This window comes from Leptinotarsa decemlineata, unplaced genomic scaffold, assembly GCF_025532065.1.
Source record: "Leptinotarsa decemlineata unplaced genomic scaffold, Ldec_3_MD MMD2_tig00026282_RagTag_RagTag, whole genome shotgun sequence".
Taxonomy (NCBI): domain Eukaryota; kingdom Metazoa; phylum Arthropoda; class Insecta; order Coleoptera; family Chrysomelidae; genus Leptinotarsa; species Leptinotarsa decemlineata.
The window spans coordinates 21687312-21706624 of NW_027412668.1; the positions used below are offsets into that span (position 1 = coordinate 21687312).

General features: G+C 34.0%; 2 protein-coding genes and 1 long non-coding RNA gene across 13 annotated transcripts in view; 1 reads left to right on the plus strand and 2 right to left on the minus strand.

The window, feature by feature from the left end:
- LOC111504042 (uncharacterized) overlaps positions 1–12377 on the plus strand; it is a 163470-nt gene extending 151093 nt beyond the window's left edge. For 7 of the 9 annotated variants that reach the window (XM_074180048.1, XM_074180043.1, XM_074180047.1 and 4 more), the window contains 3 exons: positions 3172–3216; positions 8372–8479; positions 11569–12377. In XM_074180048.1, coding sequence (XP_074036149.1) covers positions 3172–3216; positions 8372–8479; positions 11569–11649 — 234 coding nt within the window. In that variant the 3' untranslated portion in view covers positions 11650–12377. Of the gene's footprint in view, positions 1–3171; positions 3217–8371; positions 8480–11568 lie in introns of those variants that run through there. The other 2 variants (XR_012466769.1, XM_074180046.1) reach the window with 2 other exon arrangements.
- An 836-nt stretch (positions 12378–13213) lies between these two features.
- On the minus strand, positions 13214–15937 carry LOC141484736 (uncharacterized). The gene is made up of 2 exons (XR_012466770.1): positions 15599–15937; positions 13214–15517 (listed from the first exon to the last, which is right to left on the minus strand). It is a non-coding gene; the product is annotated as an uncharacterized lncRNA (long non-coding RNA).
- Positions 15938–17554: 1617 nt separating this feature from the next.
- The window catches only part of LOC111504040 (uncharacterized), a 50323-nt gene continuing 48564 nt past the window's right edge, over positions 17555–19313 (minus strand). For all 3 annotated transcript variants that reach the window (XM_074180052.1, XM_074180053.1, XM_074180051.1), the window contains one exon: positions 17555–17828. In XM_074180052.1, the coding sequence (XP_074036153.1) occupies positions 17613–17828 (216 nt within the window). In that variant the 3' untranslated portion in view covers positions 17555–17612. The remainder of the gene's footprint in view (positions 17829–19313) is intronic.

Genomic DNA, 19313 nt, shown 5'->3' on the forward strand with positions numbered 1-19313 from the left:
TTTTATAGTTGAATAATTTCAGGACATCCTAATTTAATCACTTTTCAATTCACTAAAATTATTTTCACTTATGGTTAACTTTTTATTTGAATCGAAATAATTTCGGTAATTGTCATGAATATCAAATAATTTTAATTCAAAATTTGGTTTTATGCTTTATTGCCCAAAGAACATTGGGTCTTATTGACAAAGCTGCAAATTTTCATTTGTCATCATAAATATAAACATATATACATACATACACATATATATGTATATAGGTATATATATATATATATATATATATATATACAGATACATATATTCATATCTATATACACGCATACACATATATAGGGTACACATAATATTGAAATAGTCAAACACATATAAATTAATTGATATCAAACAATGAAAATAATACCAAAATATTTGAAATGTTGAAATGCAGTATACCATACTTTGTCTATTCATTCAAAATACAGTTGGTGAAATAAAACAGAGAACGCTGCCCTCATAGAACTCTTCTTAACTATAATAGGGTTTACCACACAATAAGTCTCTTACTGATTTTCGAAATACACAGTAATTCCCTGAAATTTTAATATGATCAGGTAAATGATTAAACATCTTGATACCATTTTAATATATAGAGTCTTTGACTAGAGTGGAGGCTGGTAATCTTAGGTCGTTAGTTTGACGAAGGGCATAATAATTGGAGTAACCGCTAAATATCAATTTATGTTTGTCGAATAGACATACTGTTTTTAAACATAGGAGACTATGAAAAAAAATATGTTATCGGTCCTTTGAGTTCAATCAATAGCTTAAGAGATGATGACGAATCTGAAGATGGTATTTTAGGCAAGTTGATATAAAAAAAAATTATTATTGTTAGTAGACCTGAAGTCATAAGTGAGGGTGAGTGGTTTTGGATAGAGTGAATTATGAAAAAAAAATCAGGTACAATAACTCAGAATTCTCTAAACGCGCTTCTTGATGAGATACGCCTCGTGGCGTATGATGAGCGTTTGCTTGCTAAAGCGTGAATAGTTGTTTCAAGTTTGATAAGATATATCACAAAAGTACGAAAAAATAATTATCAAGAACTGGTGGTAGAGGAGTCAACGACAAAATATAAAATATTCATACACTTCTATAGAAGTATTCTGGGCAGGTGCGGATCTAGAGGAGTTAATGGAATATTTACTCCTTCCTCAGATGCTGAAACTCTCAGGAACAATCTAAAAGGCATCACAAAACAGCTAATGTCAATGGATAGAGTCTGAGATAAAGGAAGTGTCGAAAGTCGAAATGATAATTACTGTTGGTACATTTGACATACCAATTATTCAAAGGTTACCTGTCCCTACAGGTAGACAATTTTTTCAGTTATAAAATGATTTCATGAATTGTAAAATTACAGTAGATTCTGAAAAAATTATTATCATTATTAATTTCACCTAAAACAACCAGGAAACCATTGCCAGAGTTGCTGTTTCGCATTTCTTTTCGCCGATAGAACGCAATATGAACATGTGATTAGAAATACATTAACAAGTACCTGTTACTCTGAGTATCCTGAAGTACTTTTATGAACAATTCAAAGTAAGATCATCATTTCTGAGTAAGCTTATTGAAGCAACCTGAATTGTTTTCACTATAGTGGCAGATTATCCTACTCTGGAAAGCTAGTAACTTATTGAGAGAGGGCTAAGTATTCCCATTTTCAAGGTAAAATTCTTACCTATGATAATTTCTATTCACTTTAGTTCAGATTATTCGTGCTTCAAAATTTATAGATTTCCTACTTCAGTATTGATATTTGATTGAGTTCATTTAAGGAGAGAAGAAACATCAAACATTGATTTACTAGACAGCATGGACTCGTAAATGCTGCATTCATAAACTTACTTCTGTGCTAGTAGAGTAGACTATATTCACTTTCCGATATTTGCCATCTAATACTCATATTGACCCAAAAACCAGTTTAAATCTGTTTGAAATCTGGTTTTCCGTTAATCAGCTGTCGCCCCCATACGAACGACAACTCTCAGAAGTTGACAAACTTGTGCGAGCTGAGAACTAACGATGTCTTATCTTTCAACGTGTGATTCCTAACACGGTTTGCACACAATCAATTCATGATACCGAGCTTAGCAATTATATGGGTAGATAGGTACGTCCAAAGTGAGTGTATGGATGTTTTCGGCCATCCACTCCTCATTCAAACTCGACCAAATAACTCCAGCATCTTAAGAAGCGGGTTACTACATTTGGTGACTGATATTTCATGTCAGCTGGCAAAAGTTAGGACACTGCCAAACATTAACAACTCAATCCGGTCCGCGGCAGGATAGACATATAGTATGTGCTCTACTATATTATGGCCAGAATTTCCTTATAGTGAAAAATAATTCACACTAAGGTGGACAGACCATGGTCCATTTTCCTCAGTCTGGTGAGGCTTGTAACTGAATCTCCTGCATTCAGAGAGACACCCTCCCATCACTGCAAGATATAGTATGGGGCATATTTCATTGAGATCAATGGGTTATTATTGAACGTTAAGCAAAAATGAATTCCACATAAAAAAACAATCTGATATAGGAATTTTTTGTGCTACATATATTTAACATCAAAAATGAGAAATAAAACTTTTATTTGTAACTTTCGTTACTGCAGTTTCGTCCTATGGGTATAGACTTGTTCAGACTAATACAATAAAACTGTTTAAAACTGTTCATGGAGAACGAAACTGCAGTAACGATAGCTTAAAATAAAAATGGTAAAAAACATAGAAAGTTTCGTTTCCCATTTTTCATGATAATCTTCTACCACGTAGTAACGGCTACATCAATTAATATATGTTTAACATAATCATCCTTCTGTTGGTCGCAATTTAAAGTACCTAGTTGTACAGAAGGGTACATCTTTATTTTTTCTCTTTGAATATATCATTTCATGGCTTCGCCTATTATTTGATAACGTTACACGTAATTTTTTTAGAGATTCTGCAGTTTCGTTCATTAATCTCACGGTACGTTCTGATCCCTAAATGCAAGTTCACTTTTTTTCCATTTGGGACTGTTTAATGATGGAAACACATTTTTTAAATTACATTTGTATCGTAATTATGTTTTTCATGAAACATAATAGATGTGTTTGCTTAATTTTTTCTCATTTTTTTAGGTTTCTTCTCCAGCAGATAGTGGAATTGCTAGTCCAAGTCTTCAGGTATATAATATAGTTTTAGTTCTTGTAATGAGGGTTGAAACATTAATTTCATTCTCAATCTAATGAAAACATTTGCTAGATATTCCAATCCTACCGTCAAGCAGACGAAACTATCCGTTCAGTTTTCAAAATATAGAATCAAACAATTTTGATTTTGAATAAGATAAGGGGCGAAACCTCTAAAATAACTGATGAGTACCAATATCTGAATATGAAATTTGGAAAAAATTTAAATTCTTAAGCTGGGTTTTTTGTCACCATTCAACTCATACACAAATAAGAGAAATATATTCATTGGAGATTTCAGGGTTCTTCAGTTATCTTGGCTCACGTTTCTGAATGAAACAGGATAACATATTCTCTCTAGTAGAAGGATCAGCCTTCACTTACTCTTTGGATCAGCTCCTAAATTTATTTGTAATCATGCCAAGTAACGTATTACAATCATGCAATTGCAAAATAATATTTAATTTACATTTTTGTGGATAGACATTCAAACTGGAACTGAAAAATATCTAAAAAAAAATGCATACTAGCAGTATTGTATACTCTACATTTTTCCAATTCAAACAATTGTATTTTTGAATGATTGTGATGTTGCTCCTGATCTATGACAGGGATGTTTATATGTGAGTTCGGTTCACCGCAGCATGGAAAGTATAATTTCCACAGAAATACTCAACCCAAACTCTTCTTCAAGTTCAGCAGTATTGATGTTGAATTTTTTTAAGAATACTGAGGTCGAGTCTCCGTTTTTTAAGTGATAGTTGTGACAATATGCTTTATACTTCATGAAGTTATTCTGAACCATTTCAAAATTCTGGATCTGACAGAGAAAGCGACCGATCTATGGAGGTACTAATCTTTCCTATAAAAATTTCTCTCCAATCAAATAAATAGAAATAATAAGAAAGGAGTATTGTTAAAGATATATTCGAAGTCAGAGATAAATAATTCAAAGGGGATCCCTGAAGAATTCCAGAAGTGACCGTTACTGTTACTGGGAAATCAATTTACTATTTATAAAACCACCAATATGATTTGAAGAATAGCTCTCAAACCAATTTTCAGTGACTCCATGTACGCATGCAGTTCAGCAGGAATCGATTAGCTGAACGAAATGATTTGAAATAATTTTTGTGTATATAGAATCAACTTATAATTTGTCATCTAATGCTTAGCAATGTCATTTTGATAATTTAATAGCAATGTGATTAATTCAATTTGATTAATTTTTTTGAAATCCCAAGTTCATGTCTGTGTAACTAACGACAAGTTTAGAAATTCAGATAGGATGCTAATTCTTCTAGTATTAAATATCTTCCTCTTATAATAGGGGAGCCCAAGCGGGGATTTCGGGATTTACTAAAGCGCAGCAGATTAATATACAGGGGGATAACTTGTACCCGGTTAAGTACCTCCACCAAATATGAGCCCCATATATAAGGCCACCTGTAAGGGATAAAGGATCAGATTAGTAAATGAAAATTGATCATCAGAAATTCTCGAGCGCGTCAGATTAAGGTAGGGTGAGGTAATTACCTGCTAAAAAGTGCATATTCCAGTAATCTGACAATTTGAGAGTGACGTAATGGAAAGGGAGGGCAGCAAAGTTGTAAAACAATTGAAGGAAATAATTTAAGGATAACAAAAAATATATAATCTGACGATTTCCGCAAGCCGAAATAACAAAAATTCGTCGATAAAGTTCAATGCGTGCAGCTGTGTGATACCTATATTTTCCTCTCCGAGTTTCTATTCCTCTTTCACTTTTTCTCTATCTATTACTCTCTCACTCCATCCCCACTCTGAATTCTGTTGCCATGACGCCATCACAGCTGATCACAGAGACTCGTTCGTGATAAAGATGATGATCAATTATTCAATTGATTAAAAAAAATTTAAAATTTTCGAGCATTTAAAAAAAATTATTTTCTTATAAATACAATTATTCTACTTAAAAAACATACACTTATTTATTTGCATGCTATTTCCTGAGCTTTTCAATAGATTGAGTTCAATGATTCAAAAAAATTATTTTTTTTTTGTCAGATCAGGCAAATCCCTCTAGATAATCGTCAGATTATGAGACAGCACGTCCAGAACATAAAGATGAACGATATATATCTTAATCTGACGAGGTTGAGTATTTCAAAATGGTGAATTTTTTTTGCACATTATAATAACGGCCGCGAGTTTTCGTTAAATCGAAATCGTCAGATTATTGGATGAGAGCTTTTTTTTGTTGCACTTAACACTTCCTTAGAAAATCTGATGCGCTCGATTAATTTTTTTTCTTTTCACTTTCAACCCTTATGTACAACCACCTGCATCATGCAAACGATCAGATTAACATACGAACATTATTAAAAATACGTAGGACATTGATGCCATCAATATCTGACGCGCTCGAGTATGTCGATGCAACAGTATTTTTTTACATATTCAAAAATCTATAGCCGCTTGCCCCACCGATGAAAAGGTATATATTATATACATTTTTTTTTCTTCTTATCATCTAAGCTTTGCAATCTGATATGTCTCTATGACGCTCGAGTAAATCCCCATTTTGCATCGTGGGCTCCCCTACTACTTGTAATACATTATACAGCTTTGTTGGATGAAATAGTTTGATCAACAGTAAGTTCGATTATCATAACTCCTTGTTTAATTGGAACCGATTTTCCAATTCTTTCTGAGTTATCATTTTGTAGCTGCCCCCTGAATCACTGATCCTGTTTTGAAGACATGGAATGTTTTCAATATGCTCAGGACACAATGACAACAAAAAAGTAGCATTACAATTCGGATGACTTGGATAGTGTTCGGCTGTACTTTCATGACTTTTCTCCTCGAAAAAAATAGAATTGAGTCATTATGATCGGAGTGGAGACCTAGAATACCAAAAGTGACAAAATAGACCAAGAAAAATTTCAACATAACCGTGAATTTTTCGGCTTTTTCACAAATGTTTTTGTATACTTCGACAAGAAATTCTGGAAATATCTGGGACATTTGTGAAACATTTGACCATTCGTGGAACTAGAGACTTCTCTGGAAATTTCTTGGCTAAGGCTCATTCGTACTGGGTTGGTTATTGTTCAACTCTCTTTCAGGCAAGTGTTGAATTATCTTGTGATACATGTATCATCTCGCAGCCTTGTTCAGATTCAATTCTTGCACATACTCTGTTTCTGCCTCACACAAATAGCACCTTCAACGATACCAAGCGAAGCAATGAGGGTTTCATATTTGAAATTTCAAATTTTATATTATTAGAATCAGGTATAAAATTCATTCGAGAACTTAAAAAATAACGAATGAATTCAGACATCGTAGCTTGATTGGTAGAATTGGAATCTCTAGCGTAAAATGAATTCTTTAAAAACACTTTCCTAACAAAACTACAAAGTATATCTCATAATCATCATTATTTGTTTGAATTGGAAGGGGTATATTATCAGGGGACATTAGGTTTTGAATTTCTATACAGTCATTCTCACACTTCCAAATGGAAGAAGAAAGCAATTGATTTCAAAACAAACTCTTCAAAAAGATGTGTAGATCATGCAAAAAAGATACTTTCAGATACATACTGAAAGAAAATGCCCTCCCGAAACAATTGCCTCAAATGATTATTGAATGATACAAAACCACTTCTTCCTTTTCTGTTTGTATTCCAAACATTCGTTTAGAAATTGAATAATGTATCTTTATATACTATACTATAATTAAAATAAAATGTTCAAGGGACGTACTCCTGAGACAATTTCAAAAAAGTCTATGTAAACTTGTGTCTAGAAATACTCCATTTCGGATATACAGGGTGTTGAAACTGAATTTTTTTGTTCGTTTTTTAAAAATAATTTTTGCAAAAAACATGCACGAAATGTGGTACTCGGGTTTTTTTGACGTGAGAAATCATAAGTTTTCATTAATTTCCATGAAACATCTAGAGGGCGCTACGCACGCTGTCATTATTTATTTCAAATTGCCTTAATTTTTTTGACAGTAAACTCTTGGTATTTTGCATGAAAAAACCTAATTGTCACACCTTTTTCAAGTAAAAAAGGTACACCTTCCCATTAACTTCGTTTTCGATATATTTACAATTTTCTGTATCGATGTATATTACTTAGCTTCTTGGGCGCTAAGTGAAGTTGCTGAGAACATCACAAAAATTAAGAACAAATACAGATACAAATACAAATTTTTGAAAGTTTTCAAACATGGTTGGTTTTTGTCATAAGTTTCTTTGTAATTTTAGTCATTTGTATCTCGAAAACCAATTTTTTCGACAAACATCTTGTAGAGATCCACCACATACGTAGTTTTTGTAATGTTCAAAAAAGTTAGGGCAATTTGAAATGAATGATGACATCGTACGCAGCGCTCTCTAGACATTACATAAAAATTGATACGAAATTATGATTTCCCACCTCAAAAAACCCCAGGTACCAAATTTCGTGCAAAAAATAAGTTATTTTTAGAAAACGAACAAAAAAATTAAATTTCAACACCCTGTATCTCCGAAACGAAACATTTCCTGACATATATTTAAATACTTTTTCTTAAAATTGTCTCAGGAATACGTCAGTTGAATATTTTAACGTATTTATGTTATACCCTGTATAGTATTTACTATATTATGTAGCGTTCAATTCCATAACAAACGTTTGTGGAATACAAACTGGATAGAAAAAACTGTTTTTTGTATAATTCAATATTCATATGAAAGTGATTGTTTTGAGAGGGCTTTTTCCAGTTTGGCTTTGTTGATATATTTTCATTGCGCCTGTTATTCATAAACAAGCCTGCATCTTTTGCAATCATTATGGATGGACTGACCCGTAACTTGATGAAAATTAATAACAATATCCGTGATAATAACTACACAATTTTCAAAAACTTCTGAGAGTTGTCGTTCGTAGGTGTGCCACACTTGGTTAATGGAAAAACAGATTTTGAACAGATTTTTCTAGATGTGTTTCGCTAATAGCGTAACTTCCTCAGTAGAAAAAATAATGAAAAAAAAAAGAAATATAGGGAACATATACATATATTTCAATTCTGTGTTCTACATCAGTGATTCACTTATTATTTGATTGTCTATGCTAATTCAATATTATTAATTATCAATTTTATGTAATTTCAGGAAGAGTGCAGTGAACTTGTTTATGTAGATAGACTGTGCATTTGTGAAAAGCCAGCAGAATATCTCTGTAAGTGCAGAATGGTCATGTACTGCAGTGCATCATGCCAAGTAAGTTAAAAACATAATTTTACTTATTACATGCAGGTATATTGAATAACAAACGTTTTTATATGAACCATTTGTTAAATGAAAACCATTTGAGAAGCGATTTAAATGATGTTTATGTATGAATGTAGAGGACATCAGTTACAGATAAAAAATTGATGATGGTTCCGTTAATAATACCATAAAATAGAGATTGTTCCAAAAGTTTTGTCTGTTTTTATGAGTTTATTTCAAACTGTAATATATCAGTGAATTCTCATTCAATTTAATCGAACTCATTCAGAACTTCGACGCTCAATTCGTTTGAGTTTTGTACGGTGATTTGTAAAACGTGCGGACAGGCGTTGTTGTAAAGCAGGATCGGACCTCTTCCGTTGATAAGTGCCGACTTTCGCTGACGCAATTTTCGTTACATCTCGTTGATTTCCCCACAATAGGACTCTTCTGTGATGGTATAGCCTGGTTACATACAGAAAGTTATAATGAATCACATCAGTCGCTGATCACCATTCAGTAACCATGGTTTTTTTTGCTGGTTTTCTGTCTTTGGGAAGTGCTTTATCGGTGTTCAATCACTCTCCTGAATCACTTCTGTTGTCGTAGAGGATTCACTTTTTATCATACGTGGTGATCACATCCAAAAAAGGATCGGATGACCTTTCCAATACGTTTCAAACCATCAAAAACCGCATAGGAATTGACCCACACTTTTTTCGCCATCCCACGCACCGTTGGTAATGGGTCAGTCTCCACCAGGTTACCCAAATTGTCGTCCTGGATTACTGTAGGTCGACCACTTCGGGACTCATCTTCAAGGCGAACGGAACGAAATTTCGCAAACCAAATTCGAACAGTGCATTCATTAACACTATCATCATATAACTTTAGAATGTGGTTCTGAAGAAATTAGTGAATCGGGTAAAATTGCTGAATCATTCGGGAACTACTTCTCCACGATTGGTTTAAACAGTACTCCCAAATATATGGGCAACATATGGCTTGCACCAACATCCCCTTTGCTAATATTACTGGTCCTTTCAATAATGATCCAATTACTGAAAATGAAATCTGTCACACCCTAAGCTCAATGAAAAATAAATTGTCAACAGGTATAGATGATGTATCTATAGTAAATATTTAAATATTTCATCTGTAGTACAAAATTTCGCTAACACTTATAATTCTTAAAATATGTTTTTTTATTTTGATTTTCTTTTGAACAACCTATCAAGGAGATTACGTATAGCGCCATCTGCCCGCGAATAGCTCAAGCGAAGTTGATTCTTACTGTTATTTTCTATTCATTCACTATTATATTTTTATGCTTTATAGTTTTTATATTTTCATACTTACATTTATGTGTTGCATGAGAATATTCATTATTATTATTATTCATTTCAATATGTAGCATATATATTATCACTTTCTGACTACTTTTTCACCCCAAAATGCTGAAATCACCAAATGTTCAAATATTACTTTCAATTTGTATAACTTATTTAAAATAATAACATTTTGACAATAATATTTTATCTTCGACAATATCTTTCGAGTTGTGTATCTTATATTTCTTAGAAAAGTAACACTTTGTCAATGAGATTTCATCTTCAACAATGAAGTACATTTTGATTTGATTGCAATAATTGATTGTTACGTACAGCGCCACCTGCCCGCGAATAGATCAAGAAATATCAATTAGGTTACGAACAGCGTCATCTGCCCGCGAATAGATCAAGCAATAATGCCGATAATTCTGTCAATACAGATTCCGATCTTGAGAGTTACACACAAACATGCATACAAATAATCATACATACATACAGGTGAAGCTAATATAAAGCGTGTAAAAAGGGAATAGTAGTGATATCGATAACTACAGGCAAATCTCACAGATTAACGGATAACTTGGAAAATAATATTTTTCTCTGCACAAATCAGCATGGTTTTAGGAGAAACCGTTCAGTAGAAACATCATATCAAAATCTGATCAATTATATCTACACAGAAGTCGAGTCTAGCCATTTTGTATTCGCGACTCAACCATGGCTTTCCATATGGTCTCATAGAAATTGCTAATGGAGAAGTTGACGGTGTTTCAACTTCCACAAAACCTAGTCAAGTGGATAGAGTCCTACATGAAAAATCGCAACATGATTCTGAAGTATCATGATGTTTTATCCAAATCTTTCAACTTAAACTCAGGTGTTCCCCAGGAATCGGTATTCGAACCCCTATTGTTTCTTATTTTTATCAATGATTTGCCGGCACACTTATCAAATTGTCAAATCACAATGTTTGCTGATGTTACGACTATCACTGTATCAGGAAGAGATCTCAAAATATTGATAGAAGAAATCAATTGTTTGATTGAAAAATTCTCAGAATGGTGTCAACTCAACCACCTCATCGTAAACACTACCAAATCTGTTTCTATACGATTCTATAACAGAAGGAGCATCACTTACTTGATGTTGATGTTGTAACTGATGCTAAATTTCTGGGTACACTTTTGGATGAACAACTCACTTGGGATTTACATATCAGTAGTGTACGTTGTAAATTAAACAAGGCATATTTTGTAATAAAACAGATGAAGAAATAAGTATAAGCAGGTCAAGTCTTCCGTGTGTCTACTATGCAATGGCGTATTCACACATTTCTTGTCTTGGGGAAGTGCAAAAAACTTCACCAGGATCTTTGTATTACAGAAACGACTAGTGAGACTGATATTTGACATGAACTACTTAGAAAGTTGTAGGCCAGTATTCATTAGAGAAAGGCTTCTGTCAGCTCCCTGCATATACATATATAAATATGTGAACTACACCAGAAAAAACGCGTCACTGCTTGAAAAAACCTCATCATGTCATGAATATCCAGGAAAACTATCGAGTCGCCGCATGTGTATGTACGAAAGAAGTTCATACAATTTCATTTTCTGACAGTTCTTCAATGATTTGTTTCAAGTAATTTAATATTCAGTCATTTCAGTTTTTGATTCCAACTTCTTTATATTGCAGAAATAATTTGAACATTTTTTCTATTGTGAAAGGGAATAAATTAATTAGCTAAACCAAATTTTTTTTTTTCAGGCCAGGGATTGGAAGGATCATAGATCTATTTGTCTAAAATACAGCATCAGATTCAAGGACAATAATCAAATTGTGCAATAAGCCTGCCTTGGTCAGTTTTGTTATGAATAATAAGTATTATTAGTTAGTATTATGTTTGAAGGAAACTTGAGAACATGTACAGTTTGTTAGGAATTTTATCCACATGTGATATTTTCTCATATTGTTGTATTATAAAATTGTATCTATGAAGTATAGATATAGGTTTTTTTGTTACATTTATATTTATATATATTAATACAGAATCCGATTTCTTATGACTGATTCAATATCATTTTATGTTGAAATTTGTTTCAGAATTGTAGATGAATATTCAATTTCTTTGGAACTTAAAACTGAGGAATTAACATTAATTTTGAGTTTTATTCGAAAGTTATACTGAGAAAATGCAATATTTGCAAAAATTTTGTTATTCTAATAAAAAAATTATATGTAATACACACAGTATTGAAATCATGTTATTCATGTACATGAAGTTTATTGTTGTTTATGAGAGTGATGATTATATGCAATATTATTAGAATATAAGTACTTAATTTCATTTGTACTAGAATTATTACCAAAAATGTTTTTTATCATCCAGACTTCTTATTTGCAAGAGATATTATATGCCTCAGAAGTTTTTCTAGTTGGTTCCAAACTTCTCAACTTGAAGTTTTTTGGTTGGTATCAAATTTGTGAATCGGTAACACTAAAAATAGAGCACAATTCAAAAGAAATACATATTATTCTAATTGTTGGTTCCCAAAGAGTAAATTTATTCTGAGGTGTATGTTGTTTTATTTATTTCATCTTCCACTTTTATTTCCCAGAATATTTCGTTTTACGTTCGAACTTCAATTTTTCACCCCCTTAATTTTTTCATTAAATTTTCAATATTTAATTCATTATGGATGTACCTGAACATTTACAATTACTTTGTTTTCTCATGAAACTTCATTTTTGTTTTGTAACTAGAAGAAATTAACAGAATATAATTGAATTTATAGAATCGATGAAAACAATTTGAATAATATATCTTGTCACTGGATTTTACTGTACCTAGAGTTTTAGGAAATATATTACCTCCACGAATGCCCTACCAGCTTTTCAACAGTGGAGACGGAAGTGGTTACAAAGAAAGAAGAAAGGAGTAAATTAATTTGCCAATCTTTTGTTGAAAGTTATGGGAAAGAGAGCGTCGGTCAAATACAGGGTGTAACTGAATAAGTGTAAAACATTTGAGGAGGTGACTCCTCATCGAAAAAAATACAGGATCTTTCATATAAAGAAATTTCATCTCTTGTTAAAATACAGCCCCTTGAAGGGTGTACATAAAATTTGTATAACAATTTTTTTCATAAGCACTGAAAATATTGAAAATAGTGAAATCAACCTGACGTTTTGTACTACCAAAAAGACACTCAGCCAGTAATTTATTTGGTTTACCCCATGGTTGTAAGGGGTGGAAAACGCAACCCCTAAAATTTATTTCCATTGTAACTTTTTGTCTTATTATGTGTTTACCATTAAAAAATTATAATTCTAAACAAAAAATGTCTCTTGGGTTTTTTGCCCAAAATAAACCAGTTCGCAGCAAAAAGTTATTTTACGAACAACTACAGAGATACATCGTCATAAATGCGAACTGGATTTATTTTTATTTTGTAGTTAGTACCTGCATTAAACGATTAAAGGGTAATAAACAAAACTAATTTATCAACAACAAAACACACAATATGTAGAAATCATAGTAAATGTTCAATATGTCTTCCTTCAGATATTACGCATGCGTCTAGACGTCTGGGCATTGAGCCACGTATTCGCTCAAATATTCCTGGAGTCTCTCTGATGACCCTGCACGCATCGAGATGCGGTTTCTTAAGTCCTCTACATCGCGAACAGGAGTACGATAAATCAAATGCTGTAAATGGCCCCAAATTTTTGCATATGTTTCAGTTAATTGCTGACATAAAATGGGCGGGAGCCCCATCATGCATAAAAAAATATCCCTTCTGACGCCCAAAGGAACTTCCTCCAGCAGTACTGGATGCACTTCTCTTAAAAATTGAACGTATGCCTCACCATTTAATCGAGGAGGTAGAAAATTAGGCCCAATTAAATCATCCCCAATAACTCCGAGCCACACGTTAAGAGAAAACTGTTCTTGATGGTTAGTTTCGACAATAGCGTGAGGGTTTTCATCAGCCCATATGTGGTAATTATGAAAATCAATAATCTTGTCCCGAGAAAAACAACATTCGTCTGTGAATTCTATCGTCTTCAGAAAGTCACAAAGTCACAATTTTTTTCTAATAATTTCCAGCATCCAATTGCAAAATTCAAGACGGTTCGGAAAGTCTCGCGGTAACAGTACCTGTACTCGTTGCAGATGGTAAGGGTGTAAGAGTTGTTCCTTTAAAATTCGAAATACCGTCATATGATCAACATTTAGCTGGAAAGCAATCTTTCTAGTACTGGTAGTAGGTTGTTCTTCAATCAAATTAGGTACTGCTTCCTCAAGCTGTGGTGTTCGTACTTCTCGATGGCGACCACAATCCTGCGTTCTTTTGTCGAATGAACTATTTTCTCGTAATCGTTGATGAAGTCAAGTAAATATTCTAGGTGAAGGATGCTGCCGTTGAGAATATATTTCAGCATATCTTCTAGAAGCTTCTAATCCATTCCCCTGCGACAGACCGTAAACGTAATGCATATCAGCCATTTCCTCATTTGTGTATGCCATTTTAATAACAAGTGAATTATTAAAGTAACAAATTAAGAACAGAACAACAACACACAATTAGTATTAATTCAATTTCGAAAATTCACGAACTGACAGCGTCATATCAATTTGTCACTATCGCTAATAACGACATACTAGATAGATTAGTTTCGGATTTTCGCATTTATGACGATGTATCTCTGTAGTTGTTCCTAAAATATTTTTTTGCTGCGAGCTGGTTTATTTTTGGCAAAATATCCAGGAGACATTTTTTGTTTAGAATGAAATAGGCTATTGGAAATAAATTTTTTGATGGTAAACAAATAATAAGACAAAAAGTTACATTGGAAATAAATTTTAGGGGTTGCGTTTTCCACCCCTTACAACCATGGGGTAAACCAAATCAATTTCTGGCTAAGTGTCTTTTTGGCAGTAGAAAACGCTAGGTTAATTTCAATATTGTAACTTTTTCAGTGCTTGTGAAAAAAATTGTTAAACACATTTCATGAACCCCCTTCAAGGGGCTTTATCTTAACAAGGGATGCTTTAATGAAATTTCTTTATATGAAAGATCCTATCTATTTTTCGATGAGGAATCACCTCTTTAAATGTTTTACACTTATTCAGTTACACCCTGTTTAAAGAAAGACAGTTATTTTTTTTACAGTAATAGAAGGTAAAGAAAAATTGTAACGAAGATTGTCAGATCTAACTTCCGTGACCAATCTACAAAATTTGATTTCTTCACAAGGAAAAATAAATTATATCAAGATGAACGATTTTGTCACAATAATTTTCTTGTTGTCTAATTCGATGGATAAATTATCTACCCTTAAGTATTCACCATCGGTTTACAGCTGTTTAAAGGTAGCAAAGGTTTTAAAATTCCAATTACAACACACTAAAATAAGTAAAAGTACTTTATAGCTAGGTGAAGTGGGTAACGCCGTAGCACTGACAGTTTTGGTAGTGCTATTCCTGTGATGCCAATGCGTCCAGTTCAGACCCAAATGAACGATAAAAAGGAACAATATTACCTTCTTTGAAACATGAGGCTTACGATCATCCGCTTTTATGTCGCTACAAACAGTGGTGAGTCATCCAGGAGTCCAAGAAGTGGAGATTCGCCAACCGATATTCTCAAAGTTGGGGAGATTTTAAGGGCGTTATCAATTAACAACGAACATGCAAATGGAAAAGGGAGGCCTAAAAATTCATACATGTCTAAACATAATTTCTTGCAAGCAAGAAGGTCGTATCAATAAAACACAAAATGTTTGTTCATACCTGAGATGGAGTGTGGGCCTTTTGAGATGTCCGAGTTCTTCGACAAGGTAAACTTCAATTTGAAAGTTTCAAGTAATTCCTACATAAATCCTACGACAGTAGGATTTATGTAGGAATTACTTGTAGGAATTATTCAGGAATACTTTGAAACCTCCTTTAAAATCCGCAAAATTGCAATGTTCTTTCCGTGTCGGGTCCAAAACCAAGAAAAGAAGGAAGAGACGTTTTCTTTCTGAAGTTTCGAAATGTCGAAATGACATGAACTGTCATAAAAGACAAATGAATTATTTAGAAAAAAAACGATATCTTATAAATAAACTTTGTGAATCTGCCGATTCCAGCAAATACGAAGACTCGTTTCATATTCCTGTCATATACAGGGTCATAATAAATCGTAATACGAAATGAGTTATTTTTGTTATATCTCAAGTAAACTATGAACTATGTGGAATTTTATATACTTTCCTTATCTCCATTATAAAATCTACTGGGGGTTCACTAACAATTGAGGTAGTGATTTCTAAACCGTAACAAATAGTTTTGATGTACATGAAGCTATCAACTTTGATGAAGGAACTTTTGTTAAAAGAGACGTCACAGTCAGTGCACGGATGACTGCATTTTGCACTGTAAGACAATCTACTAATCTTTCAATTTCCCCAGGGGTCCATATTGTCTTCAACCCTCTTTTCATTGTATATCAACGACTCATTGGAAAATACCAAGAATCCAATATATTGTTCTGCTGACGACAGCATACTCGTCTCGTCGTTACATTTGGATTCCAGGACATCGGCTGCAGATGCACATCTTCACCAGCAGCAGGAGGTTGATTATCTTAAGAAGGATCTAGAAGTAATTTCGAATTGGGGTGAAAGTAACCTTGATAGTCTAGAACATCGAAGAAAGGTTGGATATTTGTCTTTTTCTACAGATACTTCCATCAAATTACAGGGCTTAACTAATAGACTAGTAGCATACTTTGAAAAAGATGCAAATTCAAGATGGCCGCAGGTACAAAATTATAGTCAGTCAGTACTGAATGAACTAGACAGAATGAGAAGAATTGAGTAACAAAATTAGAAACTAAAAACCTGAAAATAAAATGAGTAAAAAAATATGTTGAACGGTTTTATTGAGAAAAAAAATGTTGTAGGTACATAATGTACTAAAAACTAAAAAAGTGATTCGGAAGGTCCTAGGTGTATTTGCCTATATTCGATGTATAAGAAAAACATTTTGCAAACTACAAATCCGGTTAACCAAATTTCCAGACGAATCAACTGAAGAGTATTTTTTAGTATATTTTTATCCAACAAATGTTTGACGTGATTCTTGGAGTCGACATAAAGATCCCATAGATGGCGTCTTTGTGGGGTTATATGTCATCGATCGGGCTTACTTACTCGGGCTTGTTCTTCAAGGACAGTTGAGTCCAGTAACACATTTGGGGTTCAGTATGGCACCACTATGGCAGGTCTAAACAGCGCTATTTTGTGTTAATCATAAATGCGTTGTGTTTGGTCTCTGGTTTTCAAATAGGTGCCTTGCAGTGAAAGACAGAGAATGAATCTTGTCGGAGGTCGATGCCGAAGCCTTGCTCGGCATCTGCTCGCCTATTTTATCTTTGGTACAACCAGACAAATTCTCAAAATCAATGTTACGGTTCCTATTGCGTTAACAAAAACGCCCAATAATAGTTTTTTCAAATATCTTTCATATATGAACAGCGAATAGTTCAGTTTCATTATAAAATTTGTTGATATTTAAGATTGATGTTCAAATATATCAATATTGTATGGTTCCAACTTATTTTCTTGAGTTATCACAAAATAGCGAAGTAATTAACTGCCCGCTTTTATTTTCATTCCTGACAATGATATCTTGGGAGAATTATTTTGTATTTTTCTTGTAAGAACGATGTTTTGTCCATGAAATTAATCATTCAACAACGAATTCAGTGTACTCCTTTTTTATTATCAATATTTACACTCTCTGAGGAGTTTTTATGCTATTAGACCACTATACTTTTGCGATGAGCGGTTTTTTTCTTGGTCCTGAAGCATTTCCACAAACCATACCGTGCTTCCCAGTCTTCAAAAAACAATTCAGGCTTGTTCCACAGTACATGATGTTGGGCATATTCATAGTGGGCTTTCAAGGGTGGATTCAAATGTGGAGCCCATTCTGCTCTGCGTTCCATGATAGTGTTGACGTAATCGTAGAAAACCTGAAAAATACTCATTTAAGTATATACGTGTGGTACTCAGTTTCATATTGCTGCATCAAAAAGTTGAATGACTCCCAACATTTTGAGAGTAATGAAGTTCAAGTTTTTCACAATTTCAAGGTACACGGGGTACAGTGTAACGTTCGGTTCTGCAAATGTGTACGATGTAGCAAGGCACTGGAATAGAACTCACTTTCGGCTGAGCTTATGACCTGTTAGGTACTGTACGGACACTTTTTGTTTTGTGAAGTGCCGAATACGTTGAAAGTAGGTTTTTATATTTTTTCAAGTCGAAAGTAATTTTTATGGTTGATTTGAAAATTGTATTTTACTGCTTTCATAATAAAATATCATGAAAATTTGAGTTTATAGCTTAAAAGGCATGTTCGTGGGTTAGTGTTACTTATGAAACATAACCTGTATCTGTAGAGTAGGGAGGGTGAGTGTAGGCCTACAGCACTTAGGCCACATGTGACCCCATTGTACTTCCTCCCGAGGAGTTGTCCTCCTAGGTCATCGTCCATCCTGTCTTTTCCAGGAAGGTGGACAGGTCACTGGGAGACATCTCCTTTATATCGGCAGATGTGGGCCAAGACTTGCCGAACACACACTCTCTTATTGACGATAACTCCGGACACTCTCATAGGACATGCCTGACAGTTTCATTTTCCTGTTCACACATCCTGCATAGAGGTGTGCCCACTAGCCCCATACTATGGAGGTGTTTCCTTAGTTGACAGTGGCCAGTCAGAAATCCTACTGTTAGGCGTATATTTTTCCTGATTATCGCCGGATATTTCTTTGGCGACAGCTTCCCAGGGTCGCCCAGGGTGATCCTGACAAGATTGAATGCTTTGATTTCATTCCATCTCTTTAGGGATTGAACATGAGTGTGACGTTTGGCTAGTTCCGCAATTGTCGAAGTCATCAGGCCGTAGGTGCCACTGGGTCCTGAAATTCTTCTCCAGCCGCTTCCTTGGCTGCGGCAATACGATTACCTTCATCCCTGTCGTGCCCTTTAACCCACCTCAGGATAATGGTTCTCTATCGAGGCTCTGGCAAAATCTTGGTGGCACTTTAGTACTAGTCCTGAGGTAGCTCGGTGTCTGTTCAAGGCAAATAGGGCTTGTCTGCTATCAGTGCAGATTGTTATGTTTTTGCCAGAAATTCCTTTCCCCTGGTTATTTCTTTGGTAGCGATTGAGATGCCAGCCAGTTCTGTTTGAACCACACTGGTATTTTTCCCATTCTACACCCAATCCTTAAGCTTAGTAATCGGGAGTACACTCCATATCCTGAGCCTTCTTTGGTTTTTGAGCCGTTTGTATAAATGCGTATTGCATTTGTAGCATCTGACTATATGTTCTGTTTTATTTGTATTTTGTAGGGTTTATAAAACACAAATCTGGGTTCAATTGCATCACTGGTTGCCTACAGCAGAGGTGGCGCAGTAAGCGCTTCTCGCCATAGGCTCAGCCTCAATTGA